General features: G+C 55.8%; 1 protein-coding gene across 9 annotated transcripts in view; it reads right to left on the reverse strand.

Moving 5' to 3' along the window:
• Positions 1-8,499: 8,499 nt before the first annotated feature.
• Positions 8,500-25,122, reverse strand: part of LOC118725634 (CMP-N-acetylneuraminate-beta-galactosamide-alpha-2,3-sialyltransferase 4) — an 81,512-nt gene continuing 64,889 nt past the window's right edge. For 2 of the 9 annotated variants that reach the window (XM_036449632.2, XM_036449624.2), the window contains 10 exons: positions 19,708-19,783; positions 19,090-19,198; positions 17,639-17,719; positions 17,288-17,385; positions 16,473-16,533; positions 15,568-15,663; positions 15,260-15,449; positions 14,140-14,283; positions 9,467-9,610; positions 8,500-9,217 (listed from right to left, as the gene is read on the reverse strand). In XM_036449632.2, coding sequence (XP_036305525.1) covers positions 9,125-9,217; positions 9,467-9,610; positions 14,140-14,283; positions 15,260-15,449; positions 15,568-15,663; positions 16,473-16,533; positions 17,288-17,385; positions 17,639-17,719; positions 19,090-19,198; positions 19,708-19,783 — 1,092 coding nt within the window. In that variant the 3' untranslated portion in view covers positions 8,500-9,124. The remainder of the gene's footprint in view (positions 9,218-9,466; positions 9,611-14,139; positions 14,284-15,259; positions 15,450-15,567; positions 15,664-16,472; positions 16,534-17,287; positions 17,386-17,638; positions 17,720-19,089; positions 19,199-19,707; positions 19,784-25,122) is intronic. The other 7 variants (XM_036449628.2, XM_036449630.2, XM_036449629.2 and 4 more) reach the window with 7 other exon arrangements.

The raw sequence follows: 25,122 nt of genomic DNA on the forward strand, positions 1-25,122 counted from the left end.
AATTCCCCTGTAGGTGGTTTCAAATGAACTGAAATGAGTCTGCATTGGTACCCTTACTGAATGCCCACAGTTCAACCAAGTCTGAGCATCTCACAGGCAAGGGAACGAGGCTTAGAGAGAGGCCAAGAGACTCTCCCGAGGTCCCAGAGCGAGCGGGTGGCACACAGATTTCAACACCCGCGATTTCCTCTGTAACATGTGTAGCGACTCAAGGCCACGTTCATTGGAGACGGTGATGAACCGGCCCGTGGTCAAGGCCATCTGCCTGTACTCGCTCTGAGGTGGCCGAGCCGGGACAGGAGGCGGGGCTAGCGTCCTCCACCTCCAGTCCCCGAATGACCTGGACAGACCACAGCTCCCCGGGAAAACAAAGCTATTCAGTGTATCAGGTCCCCCACCCCCTCCCCGACCAAGGCCAGTGTCCAGTTCGCTGATAGTTTTTAAATTCGCTGCTGGCTCCGAGTCCCTGGCCGGGAGCCCGGTTTCTCATTCTCAGGCTCGCTATCAGTCTGCAGAGGCCAGAGTTGTTTCCACCGCCTCTGCAGCTTTCCCCGGGCAGGAAGTGCTGTCGCTGGAGGAGCCGAGGACGGCCTGGGATCCGGGCCTGGCCCGGCCTACGGACACCGGCACTGCAGAGCCACAGGCCCTGGGGTTTCCAGAGAGGAAGGGACCCGGGGACACAGCAGCAAGCACGCTGCGGTCCTTGGGGGTCGCATTTCTCTCTTCCTGTCGGTATGGGAAGGCGTACAGACTGTGGATGGTGTTTGCTGTCTAGGAATCAGCTCAAAAATCCCAAGGTACATGCCCCAAGTTCAAGGAGCTCTTCCCGGGTACTGTGTGTGGCATGTGATGGCACCAGAAAAGAAGAACAATGCTGGCCCTAACTGGTTCGGCTCAGCAGATAGAGAGCGTCCGCCTGCGGACTCAAGGGTACCAGGTTCGATTCCCGTCAAGGGCATGTACCTTGGTTGCGGGCACATCCCCAGTGGGGGGGGTGCAGGAGGCAGCTGATCGATGTTTCTCTCTCGTCGATGTTTTTAACTCTCTATCCCTTTCCCTTCCTCTCTGTAAAAAATTAATTTAAAAAATATATTATAAAAAAAAAAAAGGCCAAGGCCGTCCTGCAATCAATGTCTTCTCTAGGAAGTTTCCCTATCGGAGAAACTCTCTATTAAAATAAAAGCATACATATTTAAATAAAAACTAGCCTCCTGTGCATAGAGGTCCGTGTCTAACATTCCACTCGGTGTGCCTACCTGAAGGAGCCAAACACGTAGACGCCAACCTCTGTAACATCTCAACCAAGCCTTGAATGTGACTTCCCCTTTAAAAAAAAAAAAAGTCTCTCAGGAGCCACTTACCTGAATTGTTTTTCCGATGTGACCACATGCCGGCCGTGTGCTGGGTGCACATCAAAACCCTCAGCAGCCTTGGGGAGATCGATCGCTGACAGAGACCTCTCGGCCTGACCTTTGCTTCCCGCATCCAGTAAGGCTCCCAAGGCCTTTTCCCTGACTCCCTCCCCTTCCGTCTTCCTGACAAGGCCATCAGCTGAGAAAAATTGAGGAAATTTCAAGCTACCCTTCTTTCTAAAAATAAGGACTTGTTTTTCCCAGTGAATCCATTGTTGATGTGGGAGCGGACCCTCCATTTTTCCCCCCCCGGCTGCTGGTCCTCCTGGTCCCCTCTCCCCGCCCCTTTGTGGGCTGGACTCTGAGATTCACGGGAATCTTTCATTACCACGGGCCCTGCAGTTTTACTCCCGCCCTGGCCCTCGTCTCTTTTGTTTTTAAATAAATTTTTATTGATATCAGAGAGAAAGGAAGAGAGAGAGAGAGAGAGAGAGAGAGAGAGAGAGAGAGAGAGAGAAAGAAAGAGAAGAGGGGAGAGAGAGAGAGAGAGAGAGAGAGAGAGAGAGAGAGGAGAGAGAGAGAGAGAGAGAGAGGGAAAGAAAGCGGAGAGGAGAGAGAGAGAAAGAGAGAGAGAGAGAGAGAGAGAGAAAGAGAAGAGGGGAGAGAGAGAGAGAGAGAGAGAGAGAGAGAGAGAGAGAGAGAGAGATCAATGATAAGAGAGAATCACTAATTGGCTGGCTGCCTTCTGCACTTCCCCTCCCAGCCCCCAGTAGGGGCAGAGCCCGCAACCTGGGCATGTTCCCTGACCAGGAATCGAACTGTGACCTCCGGGATCATAGGTTAACGCTCAACCAATCACTGAGCCATGCAGGCCGGGCTTAGGCCTCGTCTTTAAAAGGCCGTTGGTAAACGGCATTGACCGTGGTCTGCACCCCTGGTGCCGACAGGCACCTGCCACTCCGTGTTCCCAGCTCTCCCCTCTGGAGCAGTCCACTGAGCCTCCCCACAGGGCTGGGGCCTCCTCCACCCCAGGCCACCGGTGCTCCTGGAGCCCGCAGACCGGGAGGTCAGCCACACAAAGGCATCTAGCTCCTTCAGCTCCTTCAGCTCCTTCTTAACCTCAAGGCCCTGGGGATTGTCTCCAATTACCATGACAGCACTTAAGGGTGCCCTTTATAGCTGTGTTTCTTGTGGTGAATCTGCTGGATTCAAAGACAAGGTGGGCGACAGGAAACAGGATTTGGGAGGATTGGGGTCCTTGTAAATGACATCCACCCCTAGTGATGCCAGAGGAGAAGTGCTGTTTGGGATAGGACCTGAATACGGGGAGTCTCCCCCAAAAGGTCACCCCAAAGTCAGGTCCAGGTCAACTCAAAGCCAGATGCAGGTCACCCCAACGTCAAGTTCGGGTGGACTACATTAAAGACACCACCTTTGCCTGCCTTGTAAGGAAATGAAAAGGGCCCGGGTCTCCATGCCCATGGACTAGACTGAGAATACATTGACGACAGTAATGAACTGGGAAGATATGCTGAGGAAAGAAGGCAGCAGGCACAGCGCGAAGTGCCTAAGGATTCGGGGCTTCCCTAGAAGAGCTTTCAGATGAGAATCCCTATTTGGCTTCTCGCCGGAAGTTTCTCTCCAGCAGGGCACAGCCCATGGAGAAAGGGAACTCACAGATGGCCTTCTGAAGTTAGGGCTGAGACGCCCCAAAAGGTCAGAGGGTGGAGACATCTCGCCGACTGAGACTGTCTCCCCTCACCCTTCCGCAGAGAGAGTCTCCCCACTAATTTCCATTCTTGCGGTTTCTCCCCCTCAGAGACAGAAACCCATTGTCAAGCAGGAGAAGATACTGTTTAAGTGTTCGAGTCGGTGATTATGTAAACAGTGCTTGAGGGAGACTCGGAGTAATAGATGGTTCTGGAATAGCTTAGTTCAGGGATTCCAACTTCAATCCCCTAGCGTGATTTCAACATCGGAGCCTTCTCTCATTCCCTCCACCCGACTCCACCTTCCCAGGCTTGCAAGATTCCTGAGAGGAAGCCATGGCTCTGTTGAGGGGAGGGTGCCCTCGAAAATGTTCTGTTTCCCCCCAGGAACCTGGAATCTGCCTTCCAGTGTTCTTTTTTCCTTAGAAACTTCTGTCAGATCCTCTGTGCTCCCCCTCGCAGACAGGACTGTGATCTCTCCCACCCAATTCCAGTCCTGTGTATCCCCTGACGTAAAGGAAAGGAGCCTTCCAGTATATTTGGGCTCTTCCCCATATCTGACATCTGAGACTCCCTGCCTCATGTCCTCGGTGCAAAATCCCCAAGACCTCTAACCAGAGAGGTAACCTTGTTGAGGAAGAACTGGAATGGCAAACGGGCTGTAACTACACGCACACACACACACACACACACACAAACACACACATACATCCTTCCTTAAACTTCTAAGCTGGAAGAATTTCCCTCGAACCACGCCTGGCGCGGAACCACGGGAGTGCTCAAAGCTAACGCAGAGCTTTCCGAAGCTGTGATTCAGGCGCCAGAAAAGATCAGAAGGTTGAGACATCCAACGCACAGAGGTGGTCTCCTCACCCTCCGTTTAGGGACCTACTGTGTGCGGTAGGTCTGTGCCGAGGTGCCATCAAAATAAATAACATCTCCCCAAACCCCGAAGGAAAGGCGTCTGCCTTCAACATGAAAATCACTCCCAGAAGGCAGTCTGACCTCACCTCGCAGCTCATTGTTTGGTTATGCAAAGCCTGCCTTTGGGTCATTTCGCTGGTGTCTTACCCTTCCTTCCTCTGCTCCTGGGTGACAAAGGCTTTTCGGTCCGCAGAAAAGGTCACTCTGGGCAATGAGTTGACCCTCCAGCTGTCCCCTCACCCGATCCGTCGTCCCCTTTCTGGAATTGTCCACGATGCAAGTCAGCTTTCCAGTTTCATGTTGATGTCATACTTTATAGTCTACACAGGGCACCCATTCAAGCCTTGAGACCTCACGCATGCGCTATCACTGGCAGCTGGAAGAGGAGAGGCCCTCTGGGCTGATGACAGGAGGGCTGATGGCAGGAGGGCGGGGAGTCGAACCCACGTGGCATCCCACCGCCTGCAGTGGTTGTGGGCATCCCACACCTTTTCCCGCCTCACAGACTTGCTCCAAGCTCACACTTTTCATAGACTAGTCATCCTGGGGGAGACCGGGGGAGTGCTTATGTCCTTAGAAAGTGAAAACAAAAACCCGAAGTGTCGCCAAAACCGGTTTGGCTCAGTGGATAGAGCGTCGGCCTATGGACTGAACGGTCCCAGGTTCGATCCTGGTCAAGGGCATGTACCTTGGTTGCGGGCACATCCCCAGTGGGGGGTGTGCAGGAGGCAGCTGATCGGTGTTTCTCTCTCATTGATGGTTCTAGCTTTCTATCCCTCTCTCTTCCTCTCTGTAAAAACTCAATAATAATAATTTAAAAATAATAATAATAAAGAAAGAAAACCCGAAGTGTCCAAAAGGAAGGCACACCATCTGATGGGAACACAAAGTCTCTCCTTGCAGAACTCTGGCTGAGCTGGGGGGGGCGGGGAGGGAGGGGGGCGGGAAATCCCTTCTCTCCCCAGGCTTCTGTGCAGGGCAAGGCTTATAGGATCTACAAGGAGGGACAGATTTCTGTCCCTTCCCTGCGTCCAGGTCTGGTCCCCAGGCCCCCAGGAGGGGAGGGGGGATCCCCCACAGAACACGCTGCTGCCGCTGCCGGGCAGGCTCCACCTCGGGTGAGGCGTGCCCTGGCCAAAACCCTGGCCAAAACCCAGAGGCCTCGGTCAGCAGCGACCATTGCTGCCAGGTTCCCACGGTCCCCTAGCTGGTCCGCGCCCACCGGCGCATGCGTACTGAGCTGCCCCTCCGCGCCCGGGAGGGCGGGGCCCGCGGTGCCGGCTTGGCCTCCCGCGCCTGCGCCTGGCTAACCCCGCTCCAGGATGCCGGGGATTAGAATGGGCTTTACTCACAGACAGGGAAGTGGAGAGACGCGTGAGGTCATCCCGGAGTCTAGACTGCTAGGGCAGGGGTTCTGAGAGCTCATTCACATTCCAGATCCCTGAGCCCCAGCGCCCTGGGCGAGACCCAAAAACCTGCATTCCTTTTTTTTTTTTTTTTTTTTAAGATATTTTTTATTCATCTTTTTACAGAGAGGAAGAGAGAAGGATAGAGAGCTAGAAACATCGATGAGAGAGAATCATCGATCAGCTGCCTCCTGCACACCCCCCACTGGGAATGTACATTCCCTTGACCGGAATCAAACTTGGGACCTTTCAGTCTGCAGGCCATCTCTCTAGCCACTGAGCCAAACCGGTTTTGGCAAAACCTGCATTCTTTTTTTAAATATATTTTTAATTGATTTTTTACAGAGAGGAAGAGAGAGGGACAGAGAGTTAGAAACATCAAGGAGAGAGAATCATCGATCAACTGCCTCTTGCACACCTCCCACTGGGGATGTGCCCACAACCCAAGTACATGCCCTTGACCAGAATCGAACCTGGGACCTTGCAGTCCACAGGCCAACACTCTATCCACTGAGCCAAACCGGTTTTGGCAAAACCTGCATTCTTAAGTCACCTCCAGATAACACTGCGGGCAAGGAGCGGTCCATGGCTGGACCCACGCTCTGATTTCCAGAAACGTAGGAATGGGGAGCCTGGATGCGGAGACATGAGGGTCCCCACTTAAGGACAGGGAGAGCTGGTGTAGGACCCAGACTGGGGGTTTGCGCCCCACCACGTGCCCCTCCTGCTACCTTCCTGCCCTCTTGGTTTAAATCAGACAGATCACTCCCATGGCCGGGCCAACGGCAGGATGAAAGTCCCTCTCTCAGGACCAAGGAGCCCCACCCAGCCCTGACTCGTGGCCAGGACAAAGCTGAGCCCACAGCCCCCCCAACCCCCAAGGGAACAGTGGACGGTGTGGGTGTGTGTACCCCATCCCCGGACACACTCTTGTCTGCAGGCAGTCATGAAGGAGTGTGTATGCCATCACAGGCATAACCCGACAAGAATGTAAAATGCTCTCGCCCTGTCTGGTTTGGCTCAGTGGATAGAGCATCAGCCTGCATACTGAAGGATCCCGGGTTCGATTCCAGCCAAGGGCATGTACCTTGGTTGCGGGCACATCCCCAGTGGGGGGTGGGGGGGAGGTGCAGGAGGCAGCTGATGGATGTTTCTAACTCTTCTAACTCCTGTCCCTCTCTCTTCCTCTCTGCAAAAAAATCAATAAAATATATTTAATTTTTTTTTAAGTAAAATGCCTCCGTGTCTACAGGTGTGTGTGTGTATGTGTGTGTGTGTGTGTGTGTGTGTGTGTGTGTGTGTGTGTGCGTGCGCTGCATCTGGGGAGCCTGAGCCATCCATGTGTATTGGATTCTGGCTCAAGTTCAGGCATGTTCAGTATGAGGTGAGCCGAAACCGGTTTGGCTCAGCGGTAGAGCGTCGGTCTGCGGACTGAAAGGTCCCAGGTTCGATTCCGGTCAAGGGCATGCACATTGGTTGCAGGCACATCCCCGGTAGGGGGTGTGCAAGAGGCAGCTGGTCGATGTTTCTCTCTCATCGACGTTTCTAGCTCTCTATCTCTCTACCTTCCTCTCTAAAAAAATCAATAAAATATATTAAAAAAAAAAAAAAAAAAAGTAAGGAGCAGTGACCCCGGTCTAGGACAGCTGGATCCTGTGTGCTCACAGACACTCTCCATGGCCCTGGATGGGGAAATCGATATTCCCCTTGTATCTCCTCGTGAGCAGCGGCATCGGAGAGGAGAGCGGAGATCCCTGTGCCCGCGCCCACACCCCTCCACACCCCCACACTCCGCACCCCCAGCAAAACCCCGTGGGGGGCCCTATTTGCTTTCAGAACGCCCTGCCCCCTCTCCCGTGGAGGGAGAGCAGCTAGCAGTATCCCTGCCAGGTCCCACCCCCTGCGGGCTGCTGGGGATCGTTCTGTGGGCCAACCCTGTCACAAAGTGTCCCTTTCCTCTGATCCTCCCGATCTCTGAGCTTTCCTCTCGGTCCTGTCCCGGCCCGGCCTCAAAACCTCAGACTGCAGCTCTTTCCGAGAAAGCCAGGCACGCAGCTGTGAGCCCCATTCCCTGGGAGGGGGGAGGGGAGGGGGAGGGGAGGGTCCGAGCTCTCCCTCCTGGCCCCAGATGTACAGAAACAGCTGTGGGGTGGCAGGAAGCCCAGCTGGCAGCTCCAAGGGGCTTGGAAAGATGGAGAACATGGAGGCGAGACAGGATTATCACGATTCTGGACACCCGTGGAGGGGGAGGGGCATTTCACACACACTCCCCACCCCACCCAACCTCACCCCCCCACCCTCCCCCACCCTCCCCCGCTGGCCTGGCAACTCACTGGCAGGTCTCACCAAATCCCTTAGCTGCTCCCCGGGCCCTGCCCATCCCGATCTTGGCAGGGCCTTCCGTTGTGTGATTCCCAGTTCATCTGAGAAGGAAAACTTGGCTTCCTCCGTCTCACTCCACCCCTATCCTCAGGCACAGCCCTGCACGGGATTTCTGAAAGCTCAAGCCAGCGGGCGAGAGAAAGGAAGGAAGGTGGGAGAGGGTCCAGCCCCTCCTATAGGGCATCCTCCGGCCCCGCCCCGCCTCTAGGAAGCGAACCAGGATGGGTATCTGGCAGGTAGGGCGGCTCCGAGCACCACCTGCTCGCCTCCTACGCGCCAACGTGACAGTGTATGACTTGGCACCGAGCACCGGCCTCAAAAAGTGAATTTCCTGCCGAAACCGGTTTGGCTCAGTGGTTGAGCATCGGTCTGCGGACTTGAAAGTTCCCGGGTTCGATTCCGGTCAGGGGCATGTACATTGGTTGCGGGCACATTCCCAGTAGGGGGTGTGCAGGAGGCAGCTGGTTGATGTTTCTCTCTCATCGACATTTCTAGCTCTCTATCTCCCTTCCTCTCTGTAAAAAAATCAATAAAAATATATAAAAAAAAAAAAAAAAGAAAAAGAAAAAAAGAAGTGAATTTCCTGAGTGACCGTGGCCTGCTCTGGGTCCCACAGCCTTTCACTGCCGGAGAGCGACCCATCACTGCGGCCCACCACCCACCCACCCACGATCCCCCTTCCTCCCCCCGCCCCCAATCTGAAAGGACACTGAGCACCACAACTGCTTTGTTTTAGGAAAAATAGTTTAATTTGCTTGGTACCTCTTTTCTAGATGAGGCTCCTTCTCTGGGGAACACCCCACCTCTGCCCTTCCCATGCCCGCTGGGAGGAGCAGCCCCTCTCGGGAGGACCCCCACCCGCTCCAGACAACCCCCCTCCGGGGAGGGAGGCCTGCTCTGGGTCTAGGCCTCCGTGGGCCCGTCACCTCTGTGTTTTTATAAAAAGCGGTCCGGACACTGTCTATGCCCCCTTTTCTGGATGCCACGGGACCAGCCCACAGCGCCTTCTTCCCGTGAATTATGATAAATAGCCCATTAAATAACCTCCGGGCGCCGACAGGCGGGAGGCGTCCTGGCCACGAGCCCCCGTCCTCCGCCGGGCTCCCGCCGCCCCAGGCCTCCATCCTGGCGAGCTGGCTGGCCTCCGAAGAGCAGTCGGGCGTGGCCTCCCTCCTCTTGGGCCTGGCCAGTCCCAGGACCCCTCCCCCACACACACACACAGGCGAGGGGACGTCCACGCCGGCCACGCTGGCACAGGCACCCCCACGGCTATGGCTGGGGGTCGCGCAGGCAGCGGAGTGGGCAGACCGATGGGTAGCGCTCCTGCCCACGTCAGAAGTACGTGAGGTTCTTAACTGCTCCGATCTCCAGCATCCGTTTGATGGCCAGGGCCTCCTGGGAGACGTTGTGGCCTGAGCCCTGTGGAGGCAGCCGAGGAAGCAAGCCTGGGGGGGTGCTGGGGCTGTCCCTGGCCCGCCCACTGCCCCGCCCTCCCGCTGCCCCTTCCCCAGGTTGCCCCTGAGAAGCAAGACCACCTAGCGGCCGAACCCAGGGAACGCTGGCCTGGGAGTCCAGTGCCGGTTCTGACTCTGAGTGACCTCACCACCGGGAGCCTCCTCGGGGCCCCTGGTTCCTGTCACTCGCCCAGGGTCCCCCCGGCTGGTCTGCCCCTCCCAGCCTGCAGATTACTTACCGCCATGGACTTGAGAGTAATCTGCTCGTAGTAATGGATGGTCTGCTTCCTGTTGTGGGCGTCCGGGTAGCCGAAGCCGGCGATGTGCACCACGTCGCAGAGGTGGAGGGCCAGGGTGATGGCCAGCAGGCCTGTGGTGGGCTTCTGGGGAGCACAGGGAAGGGGGGGGCATTAGAGGGGCATGCTCCTCTGGGCACCTTTAGGGCAGCCTGTGCAACAAAACTGTGCCACAGCTGGCACGTGAGCGAGTGAACAGGGGTCATGGAGCCGAGGGACTGAATTGTTCATTTTTGTTCATTTCTGTTTTTAAATATATATATATAACACTAGAGGCCCAGTGCACAAAATTCGTGCACAGGGGCAAGGGGGTGCCCCTTAGCCCAGCCTGCACCCTCTCCAATCTGGGACCCCTCGAAGGATGTCTGACTGCCTGTGGGATCAGGCCTAAACGGGCAGTCGGACATCCCTCTCACAATCCAGGACTGCTGGCTCCCAACTGCTTGTCTGCCTGCCTTCCTTATTGCCCCTAACCACTTCTGCCTGCCAGCCTGATCACCCCCTAACCACTACCCGGCCAGCCTGATTGATGCCTAACTGCTCCCCTGCCAGCCTGTTTGACCCCAACTTCCCTCCTCTGTTGGCCTGGTCACCCCTAACTGCTCTCCCCTGAAGGCTTGATCACCCCCAACTGCCCTCCCCTGCAGGCCTGGTCCCTCCCAACTGCCCTCCCCTGCTGGCCATCTTGTGGTGGCCATCTTGTGTCCACATGGGGGCAGGATCTTTGACCACATGGGGGCAGCTATCTTGATCTTGTTGTGTGTTGGAGTGATGGTCAATCTGCATAGGACTCTTTTATTAAATAGGATAAGCTAATCTCTTTTTTCCCCCCAATATATTTTTATTGATTTCAGAGAGGAAGGGAGAGGGAAAGAGAGATAGAAATGTCCATGATGAGAGAGAATCACTGATGGGCTGCCTTCTGCACACCCCACACTGGAGATCGAGCCCACAACTTGGGCATGTGCCCTGACTGGAATCAAACCCGGGACCCTTCAATCCGCAGGCCAACGCTCTATCCCACTGAGCCAAACTGGCCAGGGCTGAATTTTTTCATTTCATTGTACTGAAACCAAAATGGCCATATGTGGCTCACAGCTACCATACTGCATAGCACAGTCGGGGAAACTGAGGCTTACACGTCCTAGAGGAGCGGAAAGGAAGGCTCTGCTCTGAGCCTCGGAGGGCCTCCCCTCTTTTGGGAGACCTGGGGCCCCACACTCACGGACCGTGCGCCCTTCTGAGGAGGGCTCACCCCTCTGAAACGGGGATGCGAGACTTTCCCGTCCACCGCAGGGGCTGTTCTCACGCCTTCCCGTTCGCCATCCCCAACTCTTCCACAGGGAGGGCCAGCCTGCGTCTCAGCCTCACCCGTCTCCCTCCCTCGCTCTGACTCCAGGCCTCGTGCAGAGGGGGGTTCCCAGCGTCCTTCTGAGCTCCGCTGTCACTGCATCTGCCACTTCCTGCCCGGGCCTTCCGCTCCCCCTGGCGCCTTAACCTCCGTTGTTATCGCCTCCCGGTCAGAGCTTGACCCAAACCACATCCTCATTGCCTTCTGGCCAGCTCTGCCTGGACAGGGCCCCTGAACCGCACCCAGCTCTCCCTCCCCCTGTACCCCCTCTATCAGTGACACATGTGCCTGCCCACCCAGTTGTCCAAGCTGGGAACCCAGACCTGTCACAGATCCCTCCCCTTTCCCCTGAGAAGTGCATGTTGTTGCAGAACTGGAAGACAACCCCCCCCACCCCACCCCGCCCGGGACCCTCGCCCGTGGGTGTGTGTGTGTGTGTGTGTGTGTGTGTGTGTGTGTGTAGAAACTATGGTTTCGATAAGATCTATGACATTATGGTTTGCGGCTTCAGGCGGCTCCGGTGACCGTTAGAGAGATAACCCTGGTGGGCTTGACCTCATCTCATGAGTTTCTACTTCCGGGTCTAGAGGGCTGAGCAGGGGAGGGAGTCAGAGAGGGGAAGCACTAGAAGAATGATCATGCTGGGGGTGTTCTGAGGATTGGGGGGGAGGAGGGTGCATGGCAAGGAATGCGGGCAGCCTCCAAGAGCTGAGGTTGCTGCCCGTTGCCCTGGGTGAGAGCCAGCAGGAGAATGGGACGTTGGTCCTGCAACTACAGGAAGTGAATTCTTCCCACGAGGATGAACTTGGGCCTGGCTGGTGTGGCTCAGTGGTTTAGCACAGACCTATGTACCAGGAGATCAGGGTTCGATTCCTGGTCAAGGCAGGTGCCCAGGTTGTGGGCTCGATCCCCAGGATGGGGTGTACAGGAGGCAGCCGATCAGTGATTCTCTCTCATCATCGATGCTTCTATCCTTCTCTCCCTCTCCCTTCCTCTCTGAAATCAATAAAAATATACTTAAAAAACAACAACAACAACAAAATAAACGAGCCTCCAGACAGAAACTCAGTCCAGCTGCCACCCTGATTTCAAGCTCGTACAGATACTCCCCGCTCCCCAAAAGTCCGTGTTATGCCTCTTCGCTTTTACAAAAGACCCACCACCGTCCCTGGGATCGCTAGCCCAGAGACACCCGAGGCGGGTTCTCGCTTTCATGAACCACGGCCAAAGGCAAGCCCAGCCTTCGGCATTTGTTTTGCAGCGAGCGGCCCCGCCAAGCTCCTTTCCCCAGAACCACACCCAGCGTCCAGCTGCCAGCGCCTCTGAACCGCCTCTGAACATCTGGGCTCCGTCTACCCTCTGCATCGTGAGCAAGACGCGGCCTCGGGCATCAGCGCAGCCTGAGAGAGCACGTCAGGGTGTTAAGCCTCTCGTAAAGCTGGACCTCGTTAAGTATTTTTTTTTTAAATATATCTTATTGATTTTTTACAGAGAGGAAGAGAGAGGGATAGAGAGTTAGAAACATCGACGAGAGAGAATCATCAATCAGCTGCCTCTTGCACATCCCCTACTAGGGATGTGCTCGCAACCAAGGTACATGCCCTTGACTGGAATCAAACCTGGGACCTTTCAGTCTGCAGGCTGACGCTCTATCCACTGAGCCAAACCGGTTTCGGCTCGTTAAGTATTTCAATTATCATGAGAGAAATAAAGGCACAGACATCGACGGTAACCTGCTACTCTCAGATGCCGGGGGTGGGGGGAGAAAATGCATACCTACCCCAGGGAGAGGACCCAGCCACCTTGAGCTGGCTTTCTGACCCCCCGGAACTAGGAGCGGGTGAGTGGTGCTATTTTAAGCCGCTCAACGGTGGTCATTTGTTAGGCAATGACAGGAAACGAGTGCCCGTCGAGGCCTTCCCTTCTGGGTCTCTTCCTACATCCGACAGGAGCTGGTTTGGGTCCCTCCCTTCTTTTGCCTTCACTGCCGCCTTGTGCCCCCTAAGGGGCATAAAACCTCTCCGCTCTACTTGCAATAGAGTCCAGCGCCAGGGTGTGTTTGTGATGGTCAAATTGCGTACCTCTCCCCAGCTCCCTGCCTGACGGGCCAGCAAGGGCCAACCCAGCAGCACCTCCTCCAGGGGTGGTGGGGGGGAGCGGGAGGCCTTCTCCGAGGTCCCACAGCACTTAGAACAACTCCGCTAGGGCAGTGGTCAGCAAACTGCGGCTCTCGAGCCACATGCGGCTCTTTGGCCCCTTGAGTGTGGCTCTTCCACAAAATACCACGGCCTGGGCGAGTCTATGTTGAAGAAGTGGCCTTAGAAGAAGTTTAAGTTTAAAAAATGTGGCTCTCCAAAGAAATGTCAATCGTTGTTGATATCTGGCTCTGTGGACTAATGAGTTTGCCCACCACGGGGCTGGGGCATGGGCTCCTCCCATTGCTACCTATGTGCACTCTGCTGGCCCGAGTGGCCTCAGAGTGAGACTGGTCTTAGGATCTACAGCAGCGGTTCTCAACCTTTCTAATGTCTCCACCCACAGGTTGAGAACCGCTAGCAGGGTCACCTAAGACCATCGGAGAACACAGATATTTATACTGCGATTCACTAACAGTGGCAACATTACAGTTATGAAGTGGCAAAGGAAACAATTTTATAGTCGGGGATCACTACCACGTGAGGAACTGTATGAAAGGGCCGAGGCATCAGGAAGGCTGAGAACCACTAAAGAAAAGACTACAACTGGTCCCAGCAACGCACCAGGTTACAGATTTTGGCCAGTGCCTGCCCAAACCATCCTCCAACTCCAACCGCCAGGCCTATGAACACCCTCCCCCACCTCTCCACCTTGGACATGCCCCGCGGCTCTCAAGCCTGTGTGCTCACAGGCTGCAGCGAGCTAATAAACCCGACTACAGCCGAAACCAGTTTGGCTCAGTGGATAGAGCATCGGTCTGCGGACTGAAAGGTCCCAGGTTCGATTCCGGTCAAGGGCATGTACCTTGGTTGCAGGCACATCCCCAGTAGGGGGTGTGCAAGAGGCAGCTGATCGATGTTTCTAGCTTTCTATCCCTCTCTCTTCCTCTCTGTAAAAACTCAATAAAATGTGTTTAAAAAAAAAAAAATGACTACAGGTGGGCGCCCCACAGCTGGGTCCCGGCCGTCACAGGTGCCATTCCGATGGGAGTCGTGACCTCTGTGAATATGCTCCCTTGTCCCTCCCGCCCGTGTCCCCAGCCCCCGGGGGTGCCCGGTCGCACCCTCACCTGCTTGATCTTGCGTGGCTGCTGCATCGGCAGGCTCAGCAGTTTTTCAGCTGCGATCTCCATGAAGAAGGGGTTGAGAATCCGAATCTGTTTGGGGTTCACGTCCCAGATGAGGGGAGGCTGTTTCCAGAAGCCCTTCCGCACCTGGCAGGGGAGGGGGGAGGATGAGGTTGGAAGGAAGAGATGGGGGCGGGCGAAGACCTGTTTGCAAGTCCAGCCCGGTGGTCCTCAGCCAGGGGGTGGGGTCCACGTGATGGAGAGACCCCCCTCCCCCACCAAGGTGAGGAGAGGGAGGTGATGGCCTGCACCCCAGACGGGAAGGGAGACCAGCAGATCAGGGAGAGAGGGGAGAGACTGCCAGGGGAGGCCAGGGGACACTGTGTGTTAAGTACGAAGTCCAGCCATTCCCACTTCCAAGGATCTCCCATCGGTGAATGGGTTCAAGTTTGGGGTTGTGTAAACACTTGGCAAAAAGTGCCAGGCTGCCGAAAACGGTTTGGCTCAGTGGATAGAGCATTGGCCTGCGGACTGAAAGGTCCCGGGTTCAATTCCAGTCAAGGGCATGTACCTTGGTTGCGGGCACATCCCCAGTAGGAGGTGTGCAAGAGGCAGCTGATCGTTGATTCTCTCTCATCGATGTTTCTAACTCTCTATCCCTCTCTCTTCCTCTCTGTAAAAAACCAATAAAACATATATATATATGTGTGTGTTTTTTTTAAGTGGCAGGCTGGAGAGCTGGCTGTGTGACTGGGTGGCAAAGGGACACAGCGGACCTTCTGCAAGTTTCTCCTGGAAGGGTCAGATCTCGATCGTCCCAACCTGCCCCTGCCTGGAGATGACTCCTGACCAGCTCCTGCAGCCTTGAGCTTGGGGTATCCTTGGCTGCCACCCGGCTCCAATGGGCACGTGGGCTCTGGCTGCCCAGAGGAAGTGGGCCCGGGCAGCAGGCGAGGGGGCTCTGAAAGCTCGGGGGTGTCCTCTGGCTGCTCATCAGAAGCTGCAGTGACCGGGTTTCCGCCGCCCTCCCCAGCTCCAGGACCGCAGAGCAGACACCACACCCCGGGAGAGGGCCTGGCTCCGTGCCGCCCCCACCCCGAGGCCCCCTCCCCCGCCGGCCTACCCGCTTCTTGTCACTCAGGATGGTCTCGATCCAGTGGAAGTCCATGGCCTTGAAGGCCACCAGGACGAGGAGCGTGTCGGGGTTGTTCTCCACCTTGGGGTTGAAGTGGGCGGACTCGGGGTAGAAGAGGCGCATGGTGGTCTTGGAGCCCACGTCGCCCTCGTAGCCGGCCACGGGGGCGTTGTTTAACCTGGGGGAAGGGGGGAAGAGGGGGGGGATGCCATCACCCAGGGCACCCCCCCCCCGAGCGAGGCCCGTCCACAGCCGCCCCCATCACACACGCAGGCAGGCGGAGAGGGCGCACAGACCTGATGACCATGTCGTACTTGTTGATGGCCTCGCCCAGCGAGCTGTTGCGCAGCCGGTGCCCGTTGCCCACCACCACGCAGCGGCAGCACTTGAGGCTGCCAGGGGAAGAGGGGGCTCAGACACAGAGGCAGGCACTGTCCCGGGACGCCTCCCCAGGCCCCCTCGGCCCCTGGCCCCCCCATGGACCAGCCATCTGCACTAGTCCTGCCTCTGGCCCTGCTGGACTCTGCGCCCCGGGTGCTGTCCCCAAAGAAGAAACGGAGTGGAGGATGGGAAAGAGAGGAGGAGAGGCGCCAAGACCACTGAGGAGCACCAATTAAGAAACCCTGTTTCATGCCGGACACTGGTTTGGCTCAGTGGATGGAGCGTCGGCCTGCGGACTGAAAGGTCCCGGGTTCGATTCCGGTCAAGGGCTTGTACCTAGGTTGCGGGGACATCCCCAGTAGGGGGTGTGCAAGAGGCAGCTGGTCGATGTTTCTCTCTCATCGATGTTTCTAACTCTCTATCCCTCGCCCTTCCTCTCTGTAAAAAAAAAAATCAATAATATATATATATATATATATATATATATATATATATATATATATATTTTTTTTTTTTTTTTTTTAAAGAAAAAAAAGAAAGAAACCCCATTTCAGAGGCCCCTCGCCTGCTGCCCGGGCCTGCCTGTTGCCATGGCAACAGCCTCTACCTGCTCCTGGGGCCCAGGCTCAGTTGCCATGGGGATGGATGTACTGCCTCCCTGGAGACGGGCCGACTAGAAAGATGGGTCAAATTGGCCACCGGGGACCAGAGGCAGGAAGGCTCAATGGGAGGTGCTGGGCCTGGCTGTTTCGTATTGGGGGTTGGGGGGCTGAGGGGGAAGAGAGGTATTCAGACCCGAGTAAGAGGGCAGTGCCCTTACCTCTGGAGGCTCTCGGGAATGGAGTAGCTGGTGATGGCCAAGACCCTGAGGAGCAGGTCTTCTGCAAAAGGAGCCAATGGAAGGGGCTGAGGACAGGAGCCGGCTTCATGAAGGCTGTGTTCTCACCCCTTCACCCCTCAGAGCTTCACCTGCCTGGTCTGCCCCTGAGCCTGGGACTGTGGGTGGCGAACACTCCAGTGCACAAAATTCATGCACGGGAGGGGGGGTGTCCCTCAGCCCAGCCTGCACCCTCTCCAATCTGGGATATCCCTCTCACAATCCAGGACTGCTGGCTCCCAACTGCTCGCCTGCCTGCCAGCCTAATCACCCCCTAACCACACCCCTGCCAGCCTATTGACACCTAACTGCTCCCCTGCTGGCCCAATTGCCCCTAACTGCCCTCCCCTGCTAGCCTGGTTGCCCCTAACTGCCCTCCCCTGCAGGCCTGGGTCCCCCCCAAACTGTCCACTCCTACAGGTCTGGTTGCCCCCAACTGCCCTCCTCTGCCAGCCTAGTCACCCACAACTGCCTTCCCTTGCTGGCCATCTTGTGGTAGCCATCTTGTGTCCACATGGGGGCAGCCATCTTGTGTGTTGGAGTGATGGTCAATTTGCATATTACTTTTATTAGATAGGATATATATATATATATATATATATATGTGTGTGTGTGTGTGTGTGTGTGTGTGTGTGTGTATTATTATTATTTTTATTTTTATTAATTTATTATTTTTATTTAATTAATTAATTTATTTTTTTAAAGAAGAGTGTGGTTGAGGCAAGCCCACTATTCCCACAAAACCAGGCAGAACTTACCACTCCCCTTGGTCCCGTAGGGCAGCTCGTAGGCAGAGGGCGTCTTCACCCAGAAATAATCCTTTAGCCGCAGGAAGATGGGCTGATCCCGGGAGTAGCTGCAGGAAGGTGAGCACAGGGCGGGAACGCGGAAGGGATTAATACTGACGCCAGCATCGGGGCCAGGCCCCCGGCTGAAAGTCTACATGCATGTCCACCGGCTCTCCGTCCTTCACGGATGTCACATCACCTGTGTCCACCCCGCAGCCCTTCTGTCCAGCTAGCAGTGAGGACTCCCCACTCGGAGACACTCAATCCCAGCACACCCCACCCACACTCAATGCCCCACCCACCGTAGCCTCAAGTACTCACTTGCCAAAGAGCTTAGAGACCTTCCTCTCCGCCTCACCCTGCAGGCACGACTCCTCCTTCTCAGGGATTGGAAAATAAAAACTGGGGATGGAAAGGAGCTCCGGTCAGAGCAGGGGCCCAGCCTCCTCCATCTCCCACAGGCCCCGGTCCCAGGGTCTGGATGGCAGCTGACAGGGTGGGATCATCTTAACTCAAGTTCCATTTTGAAAACAAACCATTGAGCCGAAACCAGTTTGGCTCAGTGGATAGAGCGTCAGCCTGTGGACTGAAAGGTCCCAGGTTCGATTCCAGTCAAGGGCATGTATTATACATTGGTTGCGGACACATCCCCGGTGGGGGTGTGCAGGAGGCAGCTGGTCGATGTTTCTCTCTCATGGATGTTTCTAATTTTCCATCCCTCTCCCTTCCTCTCTGTAAAAAAAAATCAATAAAATATATTAACAAAAAAATAAATAAAATAAAATTTTTTTAAAGAAAACAAACCCTCCCTTCTCAGAGTTTTGTGTCCATTGGTTGTACTTGTATGCATGTAGACAAGTCCTTCGGTTGATCTATTATCTCCCCCAGACCTCCCTACCCTCCCTGCTGTAATTTGACAGTCTGCTTGTTGCTTTACTGTCTCTATATCTATCTTTGGGTTCATCAGTTTATAATGTTCTTTATTATCCATAAATGAGTGAGGTCATGTGGTGTTTCTCTTTCATTGATAATAATTTAATAAAAAAATGTAAAAAAATAAATAAATCTAGATATACATTGTTCAAATATTCTGAAAGATCAGTACTTTCTTTCTCATTACCCTAACATTTCTGTCTCTCGGAATCACATTCCAGAAGCAGGCCTTCAAAGTAGAAGGCATGCCGAGACCGGTTTGGCTCAATGGATAGAGCGTCGGCTTGGGGACTGAAGGGTCCCGGGTTCGATTCCGGTCAGGGGCATGTACCTTGGTTGCGGGCACATCCCCAGTAGGGGGTGTGCAAGAGGCAGCTGATCGATGACTCTCTCTCATCGATGTTTCTGGCTTTCTATCTCTCTCCCTTCCTCTCTGTACAAAATCAATATTTTTAAAAAAAAATAAATAAATAAAAAAACAAAGTAGAAGGCAGAGGAGGTTCTACATTTATTACAGTGGATATGTTCATCCAAAATAAATACACAATTACAAATTAAAAAAAAAAAAAAAAAAAAAAAACATTGAGGATGCAGCTCTTCCTGGTCCTGACACCCTGGCCAAGGACCTGGGGGAGTCACCCCAGACCCCCCCCCCCCCCCCCACTAAACCCACCGCCTAAGAATGTCACCCTCCCGGGAGAATTCCAGGCTGAGCTCAGAGGAGAGGCCACCCTCAGGCTCTGAGCCTCCTGCCCACTCTGTCCCTCCCTAGGACGCTCCGTCCCGAGTCCTGCTCCCGAGAGGAACCGGCGGCGGGCGGCCAGGGAAGCTGGACTCACAGCTCCACGTACCTGTCTTCCCGGGAGATGGAGTACAGCACCATGATGACCAGGACCAGCGCCAGCATGGCCAGGAGCTTCCAGCCTGCGGGGCACAGGCACAGAGGGGCTGGAGGCAGAAACAGGCAGGTACCGTCCCAGTCCACCCTCTCGCCTGCCACCCCCAACGCCAGCCGCCCCGAGCCTGGCCCTCGATTTCCAGCCCGGGCCTTGGACCTGAGCTGTTTCCAATGTCTTTCAAGAAGAAGAGGGGGGCTGAAACCGGTTTGGCTTAGTGGATAGAGCGTCGGCCTGTGGACTGAAAGGTCCCAGGTTCGATTCCGGTCAAGGGCATGTGCCTTGGTTGCGGACACATCCCCAGTGGGTAGTGTGCAAGAGGCAGCTGATGGATGATTCTCTCTCGTTGATGTTTCTAACTCTCTATCCCTCTCTCTTCCCCTGTAAAAAATCGATAAAATATATTTTTTAAAAATAAGAAATAAAAAATAAAGGAGTGGGGCCCCCTAGCTCCCTGTCTGTCCCTCCCAACCCCCCGGGGGTCCCAGGATGCTACCCAAGACTGCTTGGTGGGGGGGTACCCCCGCGTCTCGGGGTGGGGAGATCCGGGACAACACTCACGGGACTTGCTGATCATGTTTCTCAGCGGGAAGCAGGGTTCTTGGGGAGAGCTGACATCCCGGCTGCCTCGAGCCACCTAGGAAGTGGGCGTCACAGGTGTCTGGTCAGCGCGACTCACACACCTGCCAGGTGTTGGGGAGGACACGCCCACGGCTGGCCTCCTTCCGCCTCCTCCACCACCCACACAGAACTGCTTCGGGGCGGCCATCCATGGGGGGCGGGGGCCCTGCTCGCCCCCGACACCCCCAGCTCCTGGAGGGCAGCATCCGGGGTCCCAGAGGTCCTGTGGGACAGGAAGGGGCGCCAAGCCCAACTCTCAAGGAGGAGGGTCCACGCCAAACTGGCCGGCCCCAGCTCCCCTGGTGGGGTTCCCGGCGCGAGCCTCTTCCCCTTTTTGATCTTGGGAGGGCCAGCAGCTCTGGCGGCCAACGGGCACCTCCACCCACTTTTTTTTTTTTTTAGGGAATTAATAGCTAACCGAACAAAGGGTGTGACTCAAAATTTATGTAACTGAACTTGAGCTGTTCGCCGCCTCCCAAGGCCTCCCCTCGGTGCTGGCCACCGGCCGCCTGCCTCCCCATCACCCGTTCTCCCACGACTCCCACCGCGCAGCCTGTCCAGGCCAGACAACGGGGTGAGGGTGCCGCTGTGAGCCGGTTCACGAGGCCTCTCCAGCCCTTCTGGACTCTGATTAAATGCAGACAGTGTCCGTGCCCTCCCCCCTCTCCCCCCGGGGCGCAAGGGAAGCAGTGAAGACGGGTGTTTGAACAGGGAGTTGGGGAGCAGAGGGCCTGTTGGGTCAGAGGAGGTGGGAGACCCTCTCAGGGCAGGGCAAAGGCCAGGCTGTGGAAGCGGGAGCTGCCACCCGCACGTTAACAGAGAGGTTCCTAAACCCCCAAACTCAGCCGGGGCCACACTTTGGGGTCACGGGCGGGGAGGGAGGGGGGGTGGGTGGGGAGGAGAGAAAGGGAGGGGAACCTTCTGCAGCTTCCATAGCCACATGAAGAGGTGTGGGGTGCCACCAAGCGCCCAGTTCTTTCTTGTTTTAAATACACACACACACATACACACACACACACACACACACACACACTAGAGGCTCAGTGCACGAAATTTGTGCAAGAGTAGGCTTCCATCCCCCGTCTGCCTGCACCAGCTCCCCTCTGGCTCCTGGGCCCCAGGCTTCCCTCGCAGCCCCAGCTTCATTGGGAAGGTCTCATTAGTATATGATGCTTTTATGACTACGGATCTATTTTTAAATGTACTGACTTGAGAGAGACGTCGATTTGTGGCTCCACTTATTTATGCATTCACCGGTTCATTCTCACACGGGCTTGAGGATCAAACGCGCACCCTTGGCGTATCGGGACGACGCTCTGACCTGCCGAGCACCCAACCAGGGCCTGAGCGGTCTCTTCTATCCATGCCGGGCTGGCTCCCCAGTCACCCGGATCCCAGGACTCACCGGCCACGTCCTAACACCCACCCTCCAGGGCCCTTCCCCACAATGCTTCAGGAACGGGGAGGACCCTGGAAGGCTGTTCCACTGCAGCTGGTTTGGGTTTTTGCTTTTTTAAAAATATATTATTATTGATCTCAGAGAGGGAGACAGAGTTAGAAACATCCATGATGAGAGAGAATCATTGATCAGCACCCCACACACACCCGCAACCCGGGCCTGTGCCCTGACCTGGAATCGAACCATGACCTCATGGTTCATAGGTCGATACTCAACCACGGAGCCACGCCGGCCGGGCCCACAGCAACCGGTTTTGGGGGACCAGGAATGAGGAGCACTGGTGCCTGCACCCTCTAGAATAAGCGAAAACCTCCAACGTTTCTCCTCGTCTGAGTTTTCTTACAAATCACAAATCAATGATCCGAATTCTGTCCCATCTGCCCCGCCCCGCCCTGCCCTGCCCTGCCCCTCGGGGACATTCCCAGCTCCAAGAGGAGGCCCTGAGCCCTGAAGAATGAGCTTTGAGAGGGAGGAGAGAGTCATGAGGGGACCAGAGTCAGGGGTCCCCAGTCGAGTGAGCCGAACCCACCTTCTAACCCCCGTGGGGATGGCACGTGACCCTGTCCAGTTCTAGGTCTGTAATCTGTACCCAGAAGACCCCAGTGAAAGGTGTGGTTCTAGTAACTTCCACCATTGCTTTCCCAAAAGTGCACGCCTCCCCTACCTACCCACCACAGCCACGGCCGCCAGCCCCCACGTCACCACTTTATTGCCTGCTGGGCAGTTCTGGCCTGTAAGTGGTTCAGTGACTCACTTGTTTGCTGGCTCATTTGCCCACTGGAATGCAAGCTCGGTGAGGGCAGGACTCAGGTCTGCCTGTCCCCACCCAGCCAGCTGCCAGCTCGCTGCCTGACACGGAGCCAGCCCTCGGACTGCAGTGAGTGAGCCGCCTGGTGGGCTCCTTTGGGGGCGTCGCTTCTCCCGCTCTGATCCCCGGTTTCTTTGGCCGGGAAGCTGGGAAGTTGGTCTTAGGTGTTTGCAGGTCAAAATAGATACCCCTGACCAGCAGCAGGGGCCTCCCTAGGAGATTGAACATTCATAACCTCAGGCCCCTCCAGACCCACAGAATCAGAATCGGCATGGGGCTGAGATCCTGACGAGGCTCAGAAACGCCGGTCCGGAAGGTGGTAGGATCAGGTTCCTCAAACTCCGGCCTGCCCGGTCTGACTTAGTGGGTGTGGGTGGGCCCGATCCTAACCGGCTCCCAGGGGGTGGGTGCTCTCTGCTAGGTTCAGACCAGGGTCCTTCCAGCTCTAGCATCTCCCCATCCTCTCCCAATCTTCCTTTCGTGACCAGGAGTCACCCCGTGCTTTCTGTAGCTCACGCCACTGATTACACAAGGCAGCATGAGTAGTAAAAAAAAAAAAAAAAAAAAAAAAGCAGGTGTCCAGGCCCCACTCCCCAAGATTCCCATTTATTTTTTTTATTTTTAAAATATATCTTATTGATTTTTTACAGAGAGGGAGAGAGAGGGATAGAGAGTTAGAAACATCGATGAGAGAGAATCATCCATTAACTGCCTCTTGCACCACCCCTACTGGGGATGTGCCCACCACCAAGGCACATGTCCTTGACTGGAATCGAACCTGGGACCTTTTAGTCTGCAGGCCGACGCTCTATCCACTGAGTCAAACCGGTCTTGGCCCCATTTATTTTTTTAGTATATATTTTTATTGATTTCAGGGAAGAAGGGAGAGGGAGAGGAAGAGGGAGAGGGAGGGAGGGAGGGAGAGAAGAAGGGAGGGAGGGAGAGAGAGAGAGAGAGAGAGAGAGAGAGAGAGAGAGAGAGAGAGAGAGAGAGAGAGACATCAATGAAGAGAGAGAATCACTGATCGGCTGCCTCCTGCATGCCCACACTGGGGACGGAACCCGCAACCCAGGCGCGTGCCCTGACTGGGAATTAAACCGTGATCTTCTGGTCATAGGTCAACGCTCGGCCATTTGGGTCACGCCAGCTGGGCCCAAGATTCTCATTTAATTAGTTCGGGGCAGAGTCCAGGCATTGGTAAGTTAAAACACACACACACACACACACACACACAAACATGCAGCCAAGATGGAAACACGACACACAGTGTGTCCACAGCAACAGGAAGGCAACTACTCAGCCAACTGCAGGCCGCCCTGGTGGAGGAGGCCGGGGCCAGCCCAGGGACCAGCACTGACCGGGCCAGAGCAGCAACAAGACCAGCAGCCCCGCTTTGAACAAGAAAGTTCTGCCCTTGCGTCTCTGTCCCCAGACGGTGCCGGTTGATGCTCAGCAGACTAACTGGTCTTGGGGCTTCTTCTCAGACCCTCCAGCTGGGATTTCATGAGCCCACCCCTCCCCTCAGCAGCCCCCGTCTGTCCTCCCCGACCTTTCAGCAGGGGGGTCCTGGGCTGGCTGCTACCTCGGGACACCGGTAGCCTTCTCCCAGCAGCCCCCCACATTACTGACAGGGCCCCTAGGTACAAAAGGACAGAAGGAAACGCCGTGATGGTACCTGGGCAGGAGAGCAGGTGTCCGGTCCGCTCATGTCCAAGGGGCAGCAGCACCCAGCCGCTAGCAGAGCCGTCTGGCAGGGAAGGCAGTGTGCTCTCCTGGTGTCTGCCAGGAACCAGTGTCCCGGGCAGAAGTTGGTGTTCTGCCAGGAACCAGTGAGGCTGCCGAGCGCGGCCCCTGAACTCTCCTAAGGGCAGATCAGAGGGCGCACGGCTGGGAGACAGAGCCCCGCGATGCCGTGACCAGTGACCGTGACCTTCACTCCGGCACTCGCAGCTCACACACAGCGCGGCCTCCGCAGGCACCCGCTGTACCCGGGGGAACAGGACTGTGTTCCCCTAGAGCAGTGTTTCCCAAGGTGTGGTACTCGTACCCTCAGGGGTACAGGAAGAGTTTGGTGGGGATATGCACTGTGCCTAGTTGCGCCTAATTCTACGTTCTCATGAGTACGAGGGGCACTCAGGATTACGAAAATTATAGAAGGGGTATACATTATGTCAAAAGTTTGGGAAACACTCCCTAAAGGGGCACAGCAGGATGCCAGGCTCTGCAGACCCCTGGGCCCACCCAGGGATACGGCTTAATGTCCCTCAGGAGGCCGTGGGCAGGGGCGAAGGGGGAAGAAGTGCAAGCTCTGAGGCCTGGATCAATGGCAGGAGCTGCCCGCCTGCCTGCCTGCCTGCGCTAGACTCACTCCCATGCCTGCTCCCTCCTAAACCCTGGACACCGGGCCCCACTCACTTTCCCATCACTGACCCCCTCTTGCCCTAACCCTTCCAGTTCCTTCTCTTTCTCCATTGCCTCTGACTCAGAAAGGTCCTCAGGCCTCCCTCTTCCTAAAACAAACACCTCCCCCCGGGGGCCTCGGTCTCCCCCTCAAGCTGCCCCTGCATCTGTGTCCCAGTCTCCAATGGCCAAAGGTCCTTGTGCATGCTCCATCCTCACTTCCCACTCACCCTTCACCCCGCCCCAGCCCTGCCTCCCACCCTCACTTTCACGCTGAGGCCTCCGATACTGGCACCAGGGCCCCTGGTGAAGATTCTCACAGGTTCTCCCTCCGCCTGTGCGGGCGCCACTCCAGGCACCTGACCTTGAACCTCCCCTCCCCCGTGTGTTTCCACGGGACCTGTCCGTTCGCTTGCAGACCTTCAACTGCCATGCATGCCCCGATGGTCCGAGCTCTTGATTTTCAGCCCTAGAATCTCTCCCAATTATTAAGATAATGACCTTAACTTCCTCACCCTGAGCACGTCTCTCCCCACCGCCCCCAGCCCTGCCCCCACATTTGCAACCCGGTCTCCAACAATTCCCTCCCCATCATGCCATCCCTGCTAAACAGTTACTGAGTGTTATCGATTCTGCCCCGTTTCCCAATTCCAGCCAATGTTTGCTGAACTCCCACTGAGTGCTCGGC

This window comes from Pipistrellus kuhlii, unplaced genomic scaffold, assembly GCF_014108245.1.
Source record: "Pipistrellus kuhlii isolate mPipKuh1 unplaced genomic scaffold, mPipKuh1.p scaffold_m20_p_20, whole genome shotgun sequence".
In the NCBI taxonomy this organism is placed as follows: Eukaryota; Metazoa; Chordata; class Mammalia; order Chiroptera; family Vespertilionidae; genus Pipistrellus; species Pipistrellus kuhlii.